This window comes from Egretta garzetta, unplaced genomic scaffold (assembly GCF_000687185.1).
Source record: "Egretta garzetta isolate BGI_Z169 unplaced genomic scaffold, ASM68718v1 scaffold101, whole genome shotgun sequence".
In the NCBI taxonomy this organism is placed as follows: domain Eukaryota; kingdom Metazoa; phylum Chordata; class Aves; order Pelecaniformes; family Ardeidae; genus Egretta; species Egretta garzetta.
Genome location: NW_009258666.1, coordinates 1,213,164 through 1,229,616, shown reverse-complemented (window position 1 = coordinate 1,229,616; position 16,453 = coordinate 1,213,164). Strand labels below are relative to the sequence as shown.

General features: G+C 46.5%; 2 protein-coding genes across 4 annotated transcripts in view; one reads left to right on the top strand and one right to left on the bottom strand.

The window, feature by feature from the left end:
- Positions 1–3,658: 3,658 nt before the first annotated feature.
- Positions 3,659–16,453, bottom strand: part of STPG1 (sperm tail PG-rich repeat containing 1) — a 13,984-nt gene continuing 1,189 nt past the window's right edge. The window contains exons 2-5 of the mRNA XM_009648566.1: positions 10,123–10,224; positions 9,192–9,330; positions 5,311–5,423; positions 3,659–3,814 (exon numbers count right to left, since the gene is read on the bottom strand). Coding sequence (XP_009646861.1) covers positions 3,659–3,814; positions 5,311–5,423; positions 9,192–9,330; positions 10,123–10,224 — 510 coding nt within the window. The remainder of the gene's footprint in view (positions 3,815–5,310; positions 5,424–9,191; positions 9,331–10,122; positions 10,225–16,453) is intronic.
- NIPAL3 (NIPA like domain containing 3) overlaps positions 8,909–16,453 on the top strand; it is a 23,028-nt gene continuing 15,483 nt past the window's right edge. For all 3 annotated transcript variants that reach the window (XM_035903966.1, XM_035903965.1, XM_009648499.2), the window contains exon 1: positions 8,909–8,919. The gene's annotated coding sequence lies outside the window, so the exon portion shown is untranslated. The remainder of the gene's footprint in view (positions 8,920–16,453) is intronic.

Sequence of the window (16,453 nt, the reverse complement as noted above, 5' to 3'; positions counted from 1 at the left end):
ACCAGTTCCTTTTGAAGATTAAGATACGAGTGATGAAGGCGATTCACCTCCGAGCAAACAAAGGTCGTGTGAAAGTATGAACCCACTTGTGTTTTGCAAAGGGCTCGCGCTGACAAACGAGAGCAGCTTCCTCTGGAGCGGAATCTGCTCAGGACAGTCGGCAGCTGGTTCGTGCCGACTCGAGTCAGAAACGCTCAAGTCAACTGGCTTGTAAACTGGACTGTGGCAGAGGGTGTCCGGGTGTCTGTCCGTGGAGGTGTGACACGCGTCCTGCACGGGCATTGTCCCTCAGCTGCACCAAGGCCTGATGCTGTGCAGCAAACCCAGCAGCCATCCTCTGAGCGAGCAGGCGGCAGAGGCGCAGGATTTGCCTGCGCTGCCCTTCCTGCGTATTTCTACCCTGATAAGAAAGGACTCCCCGCCAGGGCAGCACCTCCCGTGGGCACCCCTGACCTCCAGCGCTTGTTTTCTCTTTGCTTTATCAGATGAAAGCACCCAGAGAAGTTTTTTTTTGCAACTTACATTAATTGTAGCAATTGTTCAACATCTACAAAACTGGAAGCTTTCAATCAACTTTAGCTAACGATCATCTTCCAATATACAGCACCAAGTACCGCTAATTAGCTGCTGAGCTATCAGCCAGCCAACCATGGCAGGCTGAGGATGGGGCTGCTTACTGGGAATCAGCGTGTGCTTTGGGGGAGTTTGGTGGAAGTCCCGCTTGAGAAACGCTGCCCCGGTGCCCGGCTTCTGGGAGCTGCTTCCTACCGTAGCTGTAGAGGGAGGAATACTTCCCGAGCACTCTGGTTGAATAAGCGCTTGCGATGACAGAGACACAGAAGAAAATATAAAAAGAGAGAGACAGAGCAGCAGCAAGCTGAGTTGTGCAAGGGCTCTGGTATCCCCAGTGCTGGGTGGAGGGCTCCACTCTTTGCTTCTACAAATAACACCCAGTTTCTGTGTCTATTCGTGCTTATTCATTCCTTGCATCATCAGCCAAGCAGCTGAGGATCTCGGTGCGCAGTGTGATTCTCCCTCACTCTGAAGGGAAGAGCAGCATCCTGTGTTTTGTTAGGCCACCCACACGCTGTGTTTGGAGATGCCCTGGCACTGGGTTGGGTATGGGAGAGGATCAAAGACAGGAAAATGAAACCCTGCCTGCATCTGTTCCGCAGTGCGGAAAGCTTTAATGCAGTTGGTGAGGGTCCCCTCCGCTCTGCTTTCCCACCTATTTCCTGGGGTGATTCCCTGGGTTTGTGTAACTCCATCTGCGATGGGTGAGCTGGGTACTAAAACGCTCAGCCTGTGTGGAAGTCCTGGTGCATTCAGCTGGAAAATGCCCTTGGCCGCAGAATTAGAGCTTAGCGCTGACATTTGGGGTGTGCAGACTGGGGGCTACCTTCTGCACGTCGAGGGTTGTCTCGATTGTCCGTTTGACTGGGACTCCTGTGCAAGGGAGTACCCAGGGTTCCTGGAAACACCGAGCCCCTGGCTCCAAAGCAGCCCAGGCATCAACAGCAGCTGACTCTACTGAATTTAACCAGCCTTTAATGAAGCTGCTGCTCCCTCTCAGCCCCTGACTGATTTAGCTGTGAAGTGTTTTGCCCCCGCTGTAGTTCTGCTTGCTGTGGTACAGCACAGAATAGTTCTGTACGTATCGTGTGTTCCTGGGGTCAAAGGGCTCAGGTCACCTCTGATCTCGTGACTGGGAGTTTTGGTCCAGCGGAATTTTCTTCCCCTCTTTTCAGGCTAGAGTGGAAAGGAAATGTGGGGTGTTTTTCTTTCTGGCAGCCGAGTGAAGACTACATGGATGGCTGTGCCTGGGGTGATGGTGTCCCCTTGTCCTTTTCATGCGCTGACACAGCATTGCAGGGGTTTCTGACCAAATTGGCATAAAGGACTGATGAAAATGAAAGAGGGCCTTTCTCCACCATCTGCAGAAGGTATTTCCAGCCCATTCCTCTCCTCTTTAACGAATTTGGTAGCCATCCTTAACACTTGTGGGCCAGATCTTCAGCATGAATAAACTGGCCTAGCTCTGCTCCTTCAACTCGAACAGACTGATTTACGTTGGCTGGGGATGTTGTCCTAGCTTAGTCAGTGGAACAGCTCTCGGGGAGTTGGCCTGCCAATGCTGTACGCTCCAAGTCTGGGATACAACCAGGACGTGGCTCCCGAAAAGCCCATCACCCCATCTGTGCTGCCACCAGGGCTCGGGAGAGAGCAGCGGCACCAACGTGTCCTCTCACTGTCTGTGGCTGGTACAAAATCTGCAGCTGGGTAAGTTCAAACGCTAGAAATAATAGCAGTGTGGCTATTGTCTGCTTTTCTAGCCCTTCAGAACCTCCCAGAAGGACTTAAGAATCTTAGAATAAACAGGGCAATAAATAGGAGTCTGACTAACTGAAAAAATAATGTTACGTGCGCCTGGCAACAATGAGCCAACGGGCACTGAGGGACATGACGTGCCTAGGCTGACCTCCACCCCATGACAGCTCTGAGTCCCGCTGTCAGGAACCGCTCAAGGCGAGGAGACTGCCGGAGGATTTGTCCCTGCGCCTGTGCTCTCCTACCGAGACTAAAGCCAGGGTCAGAATTCGGCCTGCTCCTCGCATGAGCTGTCCCTTTGCCACTGAGGAACAACTCCTGCAGGAGTCAGGCAGTGGTCCTGGCTGGAGGGACTGGTGGCACCTCCCTGTCAGTCAGCCCGCTGTGCTTAACCCATTCCTCACCGAGGGTGGGTCCCTCCTCCCGCTTCGCCCGGCATTTCCTCATTACAAGCTGCAGGATGTGTTTCCTCTCCCATTTTACTCAGCTCGGAAAGCTCCGGTGGAGCCTGTGGAGGACAGGACAGCCAGAGGGGTGTAAAACCCAGGAGACGGTGCTGAGGTGCTCTGTAATGCTGCCTCCAGCTGGGGCACAGAGGCGCTCTCTACTGTAAGAAGGAGTTGTGGGTTTTTTCTCCTCTTTTCCTGCAATTGCTCCTCTCTTCCAATCAAACAGAACATTGCAGGTGAAATGGCTGTTGTACCAACAGCCAGCATGAGGTGACAGTTTTACACATGTGCCAGAACTCACAGAACCTGTTTGTCAAACGCACTGACAGGCAGTGATGCTTCAGTGGCCTTCCTGTTGCAAACGTGCTTTTTTTTAAACTTGCCTTTAAAAATAATATTGTAAAATATGGATGAACGAGTCTGATAAAGTCAGGGCTCCGGTGCTGCTTCTGCCACATCACTGCTGGGTGGCCCTTTGAGACCATTCAGCCCAGGTTTGCAATGATGTTGGACAATCTAAAGGCATCGGGAGATGCTACATTCTGATCTTAGAATTTAGACACTTGGTGCTCATCATAAACCTTCTGTCCCCCGTCCACAGGAGGTCCTACATGCCATGTGCTGCTGAGTTATGTGTCTTTTAGAAATGGTGTGTCCTCTCAGGTGTCCACACCCTTTGCAGGTGGGCTATCCTAATTTCTGTGCTTCATTTTTTCCCTGTTGAGCTGTTTAGTCACGTTTGTGTTTTGCTGTCTCTAGTAGTGAGAAGTACTTCAGAACAATTCTTATTTTTACCTGGCTGAGGGAATCCTTCCTGTGATCTGCGCTCTGTCCGTCACCCTGTGTTTGAGACAAACACAGCACCAGAACAATTCTTATTTTTACCTGGCTGAGGGAACCCTTCCTGTGATCTGCGCTCTGTCCGTGGAGCAGTCCTGCTTCAGAGACCCTTTGTAATCCACGAGGTCACACTGCCCAGGCAAAGGAGGATCTTTACGGGGTGGGATGGATGGAGCAGAGTCAAACAGAATTTCTGCCTGTCAGGAGAAAAAGAGATTTGAGGAACTTGTCCCAAATTGATGGGGTTTTATGTCTGGAAATAAAAGCTGTGATTTCTGTTCAGTGCCCTGGGGAGCTGGATGCTTTATCCTCCTAAGCCAAAATCTTTGGGAAATGATCTGGGGGAAAAAAAGAGTCCAATTTCAATGCCACAGAGAGCCCACTTTGTTTATTGTAAAATATTGTGAAGACTTACCAGTGGTCCAGGCTCTGTGGAGACCTGGCTGCTCAGCTACTCCAGAGCAAGATAGCGCTGAAGCCAAGACAGCCATGCCAAACGACTCCGGCTGGGAGCGCTGCCCATTCTCTCCCACTGACTGAAACGGGAGAGGGAGCAGGCTCTAACCCCAGCACTTGGGCGTGGAGTGTTTTTGTGTTTTCTGATAATACAGACTGGTGATCTTCTCTCCTCATATTTAATTTGCCCTTTCCTCTAGCCCTCTGTCCTTATCAAATGCCACTTGGCACTGCTTCCCTCCCAGCCTGCAGCTTCCCACTCTTTTTACAAAGCCCGTGTTACAAGATACAACTGCTGAGAGATGTAGTAAAGATACACCTGTTGGGTAAGGAGAGCCGTGGGCTTTCTCATGTTCTCATTCTTTTCCATGGTCAGGAATTTATTGTTGATCTTAATCTTAGGCCAGACAACGTCACTGCATAGTGAGAATAAATTTACTTGAACAAGTTGTTGATAGGCAGATTTATTTGTCTTCTCATAAGGATAGCAAGGGGGAGGAGGGCTTGGGAGAAGGGAGTTTCCTTTCAGGCCTTTTAATTTCTTTGAAACAAGTGGGAATGGCAGTTCTGGCTTGAAGGAACTCCTTGAAAGTTTTACAAGCCTCTTTCCAGCTCTAATTCCCAGCCTTAGCAAAGGTTGAGGAAAAGCCCATGTTTTACCCATCAGCAGTTCGTCGAGCTGCTGCGCAGCCACAAGCAGCCTTCACCATTCCTGCCCATCGTCCCCAGATTTGACTCTTCATGCCCAGTGTGCTCTTTGCGGGGTGAGGTTAGGCACTGGTAATGCAAAAGAAACACAGCCTGTGCTTAAAGCCTCTGCCTGGGATGTGAAGGATCTTTTTCCAGGTCATGTGTGCTTTGGCTTCTCGCTCTGTACCACAGGGATAAGAAATTACCCCTACATCATAAGGGTGGTGCAGTATTTAATTACTGTTTGTAAATGTCTGAGAGATGATCTGATAAAGGAACCTCTGATACACTGCTCCAGGGTGTTATCAGCCCACACTCCCCTCCAAGGCAGTGTGCTGTAACACTTCCACCTCTCAGCCAGTTCCTGTGAACCTGTGGCAATAACTGGCCACATTGGACCAGGTGATATAGTGGGACACTGCGGGATCGCTCTGCTGTCTGACATATTTTCGTAATGTCCCATGAAAGTGGCGTGTCCTCCAGGCTGGACTTACCTGAAAGGAGTTTTCTTTGCTTCCCTGGTAGGTTTATGTGGCTGATGCGTTGCAGGCTCTGGATTAAACCTGTCCATCCTTGTTAGGCAGGAGGTCTTTGACTTGAAGCAAGAAGCTATACCCTCGGGAGACACCTCAATGAGGGAATCCTTGGTGGTGTAGTGACCTACAAAACAAACAGGAAAGGGATGTAAATACCAAACAAGGCCGTAACAGTGGCACTGAGGAAAGAGAGTGCATCAGTCAGTGAATGCAATAGCAGGAAAAAGAACCGGTATAACAGGACTGTGTGGGGAAATCGCTTCTGGATTTAAAAAGTACTGTCCTGGGCAGAGCTTATTTCGAGGGATGCTGATAAGGCAACACAAAACTTTGTCCTGAGCATAGGAACAAATGGAGATATTAGCAACTTTAAAGACTCAGACAGAAGGAGAACTCACATGTGGTATAACTTGTAAGATAAGCTCCAAAGCTACGTGCCCTCACGTTCCAGGTCTCCAGCCTCACCAGGCAGTGGGCCAGGAGTAGACTCCTTTTGCAGCTGGAGTCCTGTGGAGCTGGGTACGTTATGCACTAATGTGGCTTCTCCTGAAGCCTCTGGCATTTACACTGAGTTGTGGGGCGTTCTAGTGATTCCTTACAGCTGCTCAGAACTGCCAGGATGGTTTCCGGATGGTTGTCCCAGCAGAGGTTCAGAGGGACCTACCCACAGCTCTTGGAAGGGAGGCTCACTAGTGTCCTGATGCCTGCTTAAATCTAACGTGCCTTAAGAAGCTCTGGGTGACCTGAATTTGTGTGTAATGGTGCTCTGCACCCTGGAGAATCAGAACCAAAATCACCAGCAACATCCTTCCTCCCAGCTCAAGGCTCATGTACACGGAGAAAGCCATTTTCTAATTTTTTCCAAATTTAATCCTCTTGTGGTTTTGGACACAAACACTGTCTGGCCAGAAACATTGCTGCTTTGCTTGCAGAAATCCATAGAGGTCTGCTTCAGAAAAAGAAAAAGGGCTTATGAATACCTTTGAATTGACTTTACCTGTGGGTAATTACCAACAAAGGAAAACCCATATTTAAAATCCAGTTGTCTCCATTGTGAGTGAGTCTAATGATACAGCTGTAGGCAGTGTTAGGGCCAAAATGTGGGAGTGCTTACCAGCTGTAGGTAGGTCTCTTTGTGACTGCCCAGCATGTAAAGGTTGCATTTACACAGATGCCGAGGACTTGAAACCCTTGCAGAAAATGTGGCTTTGTGTGTTTAACTGCTGTCTCCGGACTTCTCCAGCGTCAGCTCTAAGTGTCCGGTTTTGTTCAAGTCACCAGCTGAGCACAGAATTTGAGGTGCTGCTGCTAAGACACCAGAGGGGCATTGGGGTGGCAGCCCCTGCAAAGAGCTACAGAGCAAAGGAGGGGTCTCTGTGGCTGTCGCTGCTGGGCCTGCAGGGTGGGCTGATGGCTTTGAGCTAAGGATAATCTGTATTTCGGTTTGTTCAAGCCTGCTGGTAGCTGCTAGAGTGTCTGTGCCCTCCTGCAGCTTGCACCAAGCTCAGTGTGCAGCACTGTTGTTACACTGCTAGCAGTCCCCGAGCTAATTAACTTGGACCAAGGTGCCAGAAGTCCCTGGGGGAGCAGCTCACACTGCTCCTCTGGAGCGCTCAGCTACCTGCTGCAGTCACTGCCCTGGTACACACCGCAGCTCTTCTAGAAAATACACATAGAAATGGGACAAAGAGAAAGATCCTTCAGATTCCCAGGATGAAGCCTAACCTCCTGGAACATTCTCCAGGATTTAAAGCTTTTTATTGCTGGCTGCTGAAATGGACTTTTTCTAACCAGGCTATAGTTAGAGAAAGCATCTAACAGTCAAGGCTAATTCACTGATGTAAGTGGGAGAGTCCAATTCATGCCCAAGGGTGAGGAGGCAGCAAGAAACCTGCATAAAAGATTCAAACGCAAAAAGACTGATGCTTTTTCCCTGTTTTTGTCTTATGTTTCCTATATTTAGCTCATGAAATGCCTACAATAGTAATGCTGTTTAGCTGGCTTTATTTTAACGTAGGGTTTGGTCCCAGAGCTTTGAGGACAGCTTGGGAGTCTGCGTTCTTCTTTCTCACCCATTTTTTCTCCAATATTCATCAACTTTCAGCTGTCACTGCCTCAAAAGCAGATCCCCCCGTTACTAGACAAAAGTTCTGTGAGAGCAGCGACCATGTAAAGACTGCAGGATCTGGCCTTCTTTTTCTTCTCAGATGTCTCTTTGTCTACAGTCATAAATTATCAGACACTGCCATCTTTTAAATAGATAGTTTCCTGTTCTGCTTCTTGTAGGTTAGATATTATCTCCTACAGTAAATCATGAGTCAGTGATTAATTCAAGAAGGCCGTTCCCAGAAGCAAACTCTTAAAATGTTAAAAATAATATGATGTGAATCCATTATAGTATGATATAGAAAATAATTATGGCCTGCAAACTAGTTTAATCAACTTAGAACATGCTGGGTCAGATACTCAGTCGGAGTGAGTCATTGTAAGAAAGTTCACAGTCTTAGCGCATAGGTTGTGTGAGCAAACACGATTACCCCATGTCAGCTGAGCCTTGGTAACTCTGTACGTGTGCTCGTTGCACACCCAAACTGTGAGGTAAGACACGTTGTTTGTTTGAAACACCTTCGCTGATGTTTAAACTGTATCAAATTGCTTTGTAAAAGCAGGAATTGCTTCAAGAACATGCATGCAGCTAGTTAAGATGTCTCAGTTGATGAGTGGCAACTTATTAAGCTTATTAAATTGTGTCATCTTCATTCTGTCCTAAACAGCTATGCAAAGTCATCAAATACAAAGAGTCAACGTGCTCTGCCTCACCACACAGTGGATGTGTCTTGCATTAAAGTGCAGTTTAAACAGGGAGAGCTCGCTAGGAAACGGCTGCAACGCAGACATGCCATGCAGAAAAAGACAAAAACTCTCTCTAAGGAATAATGAAACAATCAAAAAATAATCACGGCTATAGCAAGACACCATCGAAGAGACAGGAAGGTCCACTAGCAGTGCGTATATTATTATACACTATCTGATAATTGTTAATAACACTTTGTGATTTGTTAACATCTTCCATACCTCGGAACACACTCTGAATTCCTGCGGACTAAAGCTTGCAACACCCCAGTGAAGCCCGGTCACTGTGGCATGGGTGGGGAGCATCAGGCACAGAACAGTTAAGTGACTTACACAAGGGTGAATCAGCGGGAGGTTCAGGAACTGAACCTGAAGGCTAGGTCCTCAGCTGATATAAACTGGCACAGCTCCACAGCAAGTGGAAGGGCACAGTCAATTACATCAGTTGTACGTATGCAGACCTGATTCCCAGCTCTGAGGTTGAAACTCAAACCCCAGTACCTGTTAAACATGTAACATTCACCTGCCTTGAGCTTCTTGGCAGAATTTCCTATAACCAACCAACGCAGGGCGGATTTCTGGGATGAAAATTCATAGGATGCTATGGGGTCTTTCAGTATCAAAGGGAAGGACAGGGGTCGCTGCTGTCCCAGGGCCAGGGATGTGCTCTTCCTCCCTTGGTATTGAGGAGTTACTGCCTGATGTGCACTCAAAGGTTCGCAACAGCTTGGGGTACATCTGCAGCATGGTTGGAGGTGAGGCAGCAGGTCATGCGGAAATACCAGACCTCACTTCATGCTCGTTGGTTTAGATACTGGTGCCAAACTGCCCACAGAGGCACAGACTTCAGAATCATCAGGCACAGGGTAAGTACCTGGCGCAAAGCTCTGGGCTGTTGTAGCTACCCTGAGAGCTGTACCCAAACCAGGTAGGTTACAGCTAGTTCTAGTGTTTTCTGGAACATCAAACGTCACTTCACAAACATTACAGATTAGCTGTGTCTACCTTGTCCTCTATTCCAAATCGCCTTATTGATTGGGTGCTGGAGTGGGGATTTTCTCAGACTTCCTAGCAATGGGTTGTTGAAATGTGCTAGAGGTTCCCTTGCTGAAGTCTTGCTTGGATTGAAAAGATGGTGAGATCTTGTAGGCGTTTGCAGCTGGGTAGTTGGAGATTTTCTTTCATGCAGTGTGTGGAAGCTGGAAACAGAGGGAGCGAGGAAACTGTCAGTAGCTGAGTTGGAAAGAAACTGGGAAGTAGATGAGGCCTGGAATTTACCAAATGTAATTTTAAAAGACAAATGACCTTTTGCATTTTAAAAACAGCAGAAACTTTGTTATACAGAATTGATGGCTGCAAGTTCTATGAGATTAAATGGGGGCAAGACTAACTTTTTCAGGTACTAAGTTTCATTGATTTCTTCATTTTGGGGTGGAGATGCTCATCAGCTTGCAAAACAGACCTTAAAGACAACCTTTAAGTCTTCTGTTAGAGAGAACAGATCCTGAAATTATCCACTTTAGCTACAAATTTCAGATAGCTTAGTACAATATTCTATATGAGTCCACAAAGTGTGTGCATATGGATCCTTCTTTACATTTTGGCAACTTAGTAAGAGCTCTGCCAATTTTGCTTGAAAAAAGTTCATGCAAAATTAAAAAGGGCCACCTCTGGGTGAGACTGTGCGAAGGAGATTTCAGTCCCAGTAAACATTTAAAAGGTAAGAGCATTTGAAAAAGCATCTTAGAATAACCGCTGGACTTCCACCTTAATTATAACTGTCTGGCAATGAGAAATTATATTCCTTCTTAGCTGGATTTTAGAAACATTCCAAATACAACACTAAATAGGTACCGCAGGCATAGAGTCAGATAAAGACCAGATCCATCGCCCACTGAAGTCAATACAAAGGTACCAGGTGACTTCAGCAGCTTTAGAAATCAGTCTGAAATGAAAATGCTTCCTCTTACCAGAGAAGGGAAGTATCCGGTTCGTTTCTTTGACAACGAGGAGCTGTTGATCTCTGCGGACTGATGAGTTACACTATTGAATCCTGGGCCTGGATTTTCATTCTAGCAAAAGAAATATCACACGTGTTGGCCACGCTGTACCTCTCTTCCAGGCTAAATGCAATGAGACACAGGCTCACAGCAATGCTCATGGAACAGTGCCTTTCCCCGGTACATCCCTGCTCTTCATCTTTCTGAGTGTAGACCAAAACAGGACAAGGGATAGATATAAGGAAGAAATTTTTTACAATGAGGGTGGTGAAACACTGGAACAGGTTGCCCAGAGAGGTGGTGGAGGCCCCATCCCTGGAAGCATTCAAGGCCAGGTTGGATGGGGCTCTGAGCAACCTGATCTCGTTAGCGGTGTCCCTGCTCACTGCAGGGGGGTTGGACTAGATGACCTCTAAAGGTCCCTTCCAACCCAAAACATTCTATGATTCTATGAAAACATACCGATTCTTTCAGGAATAACTCTGAGAACAGCGATGCTGGAACAGAGCAGTGGTCCATACAGTCCCTATGTGTCCATACGTATCTGAACAACTTTTAAATCTCGCTTACGATTGGTCTTACTGGCCCTTACGGCTGTGAGTTCCACAAATGAACTATGATTAATTATTCAAATGTAATCTGTTGCTCCAAACAGCTTATTTTTTAATTTAATCTGTTACTCCAAACAGCTTTCATGGTGAATTACCATCCTGATTTACAAATTGAGAATGAACACTGTTTGTACAATTACTTCCTTCTTTCAAGTTTAAATTTATTGGGATTTAAGTTAATGCTGATATTCTTCTGTTTTATATGATACAGGAGAAGCTCACTATTTCATTTTTCTTAATTCTCTCACATTTCAAGCCATCTTATTTGCCTTCTCTCTAAATTAAACATCTTCAGTGTTTTCATCTTTACTGGGACTTGAATGATCAGATCTCTTATTTCTAAATTGAGTCTATTTCCGCCATAGCTGTTTTTCAGAGTTAGGTTGGCCAGAACATAACAGTCCAGCAGCATAAAGGACGGTGTTCTTGTATTTCCTCTATCATTTTCCAAGCCATCACCTGCACCCCCAAATTTTACACTTTAATTGTAATTGTGCATTGAGGTAGACATCGTCATTTTTTTCAGAATAATAATCTTTTAATGCAAGTCTCCTGTTGCACAGAAAACTGTGTATTTCTGAGTATGAGGAAGATCAAATTTCTCTCCTGTCTACATGGCAATTTGTATAGACTGGGAGCCACAGCAAATCTAAAGTCTCACCTGTAACATCTGAGTTGGACCTAATTAATTCAGCGTGTGGGCAGAACGCATTATTTGCAGTCACCACACCTTTCAGGACTGTTCTCTTTCTGGGTTTTTCAAAAAGAGGACTGGGTGGGATTCTATTTATAGAGCCAACTAAATCAAAACCTGCCTGTGTTGTACATGATACCCCCAGCTTTTCAGGCGTGGTCCCACAAAGGGCTGGGTGCCCTTGGTAGCATGCCCTACTTCTGCCAATCCCAGGAAAAAAAGTGGGATTTGGGAGGTCTGAGACCATACAAGATGAAAGAAATAACTTTTTGTACTAACATAAATGTGAAACAATTCCAGCATGCAGGATGGAAAGAGCTGAAGTTCCTGATCTTTGAGAGCATTCTACCATTATGTAAACTTCATTAATTGTCTTGTCTGCCAGTTACCAATGGAAAATACTCTGCAAGTACCTGGAAGTGACTTAGTTCCTGTTCTGATGACTTCAGAGTTGGATTCTGACAACAATCGGATGCGCCTGGCCAAAAAATAGCACGGGTATAACAGTGAGGGGAAGGAGAATAAGATGCATGGGATTGAAGAACAAGATAATGTGGAGTCGAAAGTAGAGAAGAAGATAGTTTGGGTCTAATTCCCCTCATGCAAAGACACAAGGCTGAATGAAGTTTTTGCAGGATCAAGAAGGAGCAGGAAAGATGCAAGGTTAAAAGTGGGGAAATGGAAGCCTGCATAGGACAAGTACATGGTTGAACAAAAAAACATCGTCCAGACAGGCCCTGGGCTGGTGGCCACACAGCGGCAGCGACCCTGGAACGACTTGCCCCCCTTTAAGAAACAACCAGAAATGGCAGGGAGAAAGATGGAGGCTCTGGCTCTGCTTGGTCTTGCAAAAGAGTAGACTAAAGGGAGGAATAGATGAGAGTGGGCAGGCAGTGCTGTCTGCTGGAGAAAATGCGGTTGATTTATAGTGAGATCATGGGCAAATCACTTCACCAGTCTGTTTTTCCACTGCAGCTGAGCTGTTTCTTGCTACATGCATGGACAAGTGTAATAGTGCTACAGTGCTAAAAATAATAAAACCCCAATATGTGCCACTTCCATTAAAACTGTAAGAACGTTGCAAGGAATCAGATCCCAGCTCTCCAGTTCTTGTTATTTTTACATGTTCTCCTTGCAGATTTGGCCTTCCTCATAAAAACACCACCTGAGATATAAAGGAGATGGTCACAAATAATCTTTTCCACATGTTTTTCTTTGCAGGAAGATGCTCCAGGACAAACCAAAAGCTGAGGTATGTGATGCAACTCTGGGAATTTCAGCAGAGCTGCTCTGACTTACGCTGTGTTTCAGTTCATCCCCTGTGTGATACTCGTAGGATGCCAAACTTCCAGGAGATTTCTGAAGATGTGGTCTGAGGACTCATCCACACAGGGCAGGCGGGGATCCTGAGCTAGCTATTTTTTTATCAACCCCAAGAACTGGAAGCAGAACAGACACCACACTGCTCTGGTCTTCAGCTTGCATCTCCATGTGGCCCTGCCATGTGGAAGCCCTGCCACGTGCTTGAGGTTCTCCACCCTGTGCTCCATGGACAAGGGGGTTGTGCTGAGGAAAGCAAGATTGGTCCAATTTGCTAGAACTGGCTATTAAAATTGCAGCAGGTTTCTAAAGCAGCTGATAAAAAACTGCATCTGCAAGCTCCATTCCCTCATGTTGCCCAGGCTTGGCTGCTCCTGCTGACCAGCCTGCTGAGGCTTGGATGGAGTCCCATGCTCAGCCCTGCCCTATAAAGGGGAGTAACTACTCTGGCAGCACGTTCTTAATTAGTGCCTTCCAGGATAGCACATGTCAGTGAAACAGCTACAGAGCCCTTCTCCCATCCAGTGCATCCAGCTCTGGGTTTGGCGTGACCGTCATCACCTCGGTGTTGTTGAGAGTAATTGGAGATCAGACACCTACACACCCTTGGAAATGTACCTCCTGCTAAAGTGACTGCACACCTCTGTGCCCTTCGAGTCGTGTTCTGGTAATGTAAGGAGGTGCTGAGCTGTGAGGTAAGGCGGTCAGAAACACCTTGCGAACTCCAGCATTCTGGTGTGCGAAGACAGCGGTAAACTGGCAGAGTTACAAAAGTAGGTCAGCTCACCTGTTAGGTATTCTAGGTCAGGTAGTAAGAAGCAAATAAGCTCTTTACATTGCCTAAATTACAAGTGGGTAAACTTCATGTACTGGCATTTATTCCTGACTACCCTGCTAAAGGAATGCGCTCCAAAATGGCTTGCGCTGAAGAGAACAGAGTCAAGTGGTTTTGATGGAGGAAACAAAGTCAGCAGCCCCCAAACAGTCTAGAGCTAATGGATCTAAGGCTTCCCCTCTCCTGTGTGGTGCAGTAACTTTTCTCCAGGGATAAAGCTTAAGAAAGAATCAGCCAAGCCCTTGTGTAGCTTGTGGTTTGGCTTCCTGCCTGCTCTGCCCTTCAAGCAGGAAATTCTCAAAGGGAAGGGAGCGCTTTGTGAAGCCACCTTAAGACTCTGCCTCTTCTCTTTTAGTCAGAACTTAGCATCAGGTCATCTGGAACTCCTGGAAGCTGACCAGACAGACCGATGGCGCCTACAGAAGGTATTTAAGCAACTTCTCTACCTTGATCATTTTCCCTCATCTTCTGTCCTTTACGTCCTTGATTGCTGTTATTCAATCCTGAGATAATACGCTCCTGATATCACTGAGATGGGAGAGACAAGCAAGGAGGAAAAGATCAAAGGAAGGAGAAAAAAGAGAAGATGCCAAAGGCAGAAGAAGGAAGAGGGAAGATGCCAAATACTTCCTTGATTTACCTACTTTACATACCCAGTACACAAAGTTTCAGAAATTCTTAATATACTTAATTTTCCGAGTTCTGGGGCTACCACGTAGTCACCAGACAGCAGGAGACTGTCGGCAGGGGCCATGGGCACGCTCTTTCCACCAGCAGAGGAAGTAGCTTGAAAGCTGGATCCAGAAAGCCCAGGAGGCCCTTGGCACCTGTGAGTGTTGGCTGGGCTTGAAAAGAAACCCGGCAGAGTGCAGGCTGGGAAAAGAGTACGGCTTTAAAATATCTTTCTGCTTCCCTCTGCTGGCCAGATAACAGAAGCACCAATGTAATTCCTACAAATCAGGGAAGGATCAGGGTGAAGAATAGCAAAAGATAGGAGGGGTCACCTTGTGCTCTCACTCCACTGACTTCTTTAAATTTGCTCCTGAATTTCAGAAGAAATGCAATATATATGTATGTGTCCTGGGGAGCGCAAGAAGATTGGAAATGGGACCGTGGCCAAAGCTGGGTGGGTGAGAGGTGGGAAGATGGTGCAGATGAGGGTGCTCTATGTGGAGTAATTTCAAGGTTTAAACCAGTAATATTTCATTACCACTTTTCTCATACTGTTATCAGTTGTGATTACAAAGTTAATTTAGCAACCTTGATCTAAACTTAGTTGCTATTCTTGTTACAAAACAGGATCATTATGAGTTGCAAAAAAATTCAAAACAAAGACATAAACTTCAAACATCTTTGTTACTCACTTGGTTATACTGAAATGTCTTTGACTGAGAATTAAATCTCTTTTTTTCTGAGTTTGAGATTACTTTCCTATGGTGTTTATAAGGACTGGAAGAAATCTTGAAAGCTAAAAGGAACAGATGATAAGAAAATTCAGAATATGGAGATAAAGGAAATATGTAACTACGACGCCAGCTTTCATTTTAAATAGGATGTGTAAGTTAAAGGCAAATTTAACATTAATGCAGTATTCAAGTCAAGAAATCGGCAGTCATTTCTGCATTTAATTTCCCTATTTAAGAAGCAAAGGGAAGAAAAGCACTGCTGTTGATGAATGGGCTTTAAGGGTGACTCAGTGCTGTTAAATCGCTTTTGCAGGTTGTCCTCATTTACTGTGTCAGGCATCTTAACAACTCACTTTACGAGGTTGACCCTCACTATACTTAAAATATGAGGAAAGGTGCTGAGTGCCCCAGCTCCTGCCAATGTCAGATGCGCTGTGCTTTGCAGGCCTGGGATCAAATGCCTTGGCTTGGCAGCATCATTGACAGCCAAGAGATGGTGAGGTGGAAGCTACTACAGTTTTTCAAATTGCATAGTCCCTCACAGATGTATCGTGACATAAACACTGCTACCTCATCTAGTCAAGCGCTGGTGTTATTACTACCAGTCGCAGAGTGGCACTGGCAATAGTGCTGCATTAGGAAAGTTTAAATATAAGGTCACTGAAAATGTAAGTGTGCTTCTGATCAAGGATAGTACAGGTCTGAAGACGAGCTCTGCAGCTAGAGGGAAGGTTAGCACAGGGAAGGGGTCTCTGAGCAGTTGCTAAGGTCAGGGCTCTTACAGGGGTGGTGTGCCGGACAAGGAGGTGGTCAGTGCTACAAGGGAGCAAACAGCAAACTTCCCACTGTCCTGCAGAACACACAGCAACTGGAGGGTTACGATTCGATAGCATTGCTTAAGTCTTTTGTGCTGGTTTGTCCCCAAGGAGACTGATTTTGGACCTGAAACACTTCTAACTTGCTGTGGATATAAATTGTTCCGGATGCCACTTCCTATTGATTGGTTTCATTAACAAACCCTTGCTGTGCTTTGAAAGAAAAACCTTTGCATGGCTGGGGTTTTGCTTCGTCAGCTGTACAACGACTGCTGCGAGTGCTGTTCCGGCCCGCTACACAGTACCGAGCCCTGCTTTTCTGCCCGATGTACCTCGTCCTCCAGAGCACCCACGGAAAGGCAAGTATCCAGAGTATTACAGAGCTACCGCGCATCACATGGAATGGCTCTCTGCAGCACCACCGTTTCGTTTCTGTAACAAATCACTCAGAACTATTAACGTGCGGCAGCCTGGCAGGGGCTTTAAGGGCGGGGTTGGTTTCCTACATGGACGCAAAGGGTCAGCCACAACCTTTCGTTTCTCCACTAGCGACCCAACGAACGGCTGCAGCGGCCGGTGCCTGTGTGCGGGATGATGGCTCGGCGGGGAGGCGGGGGCCA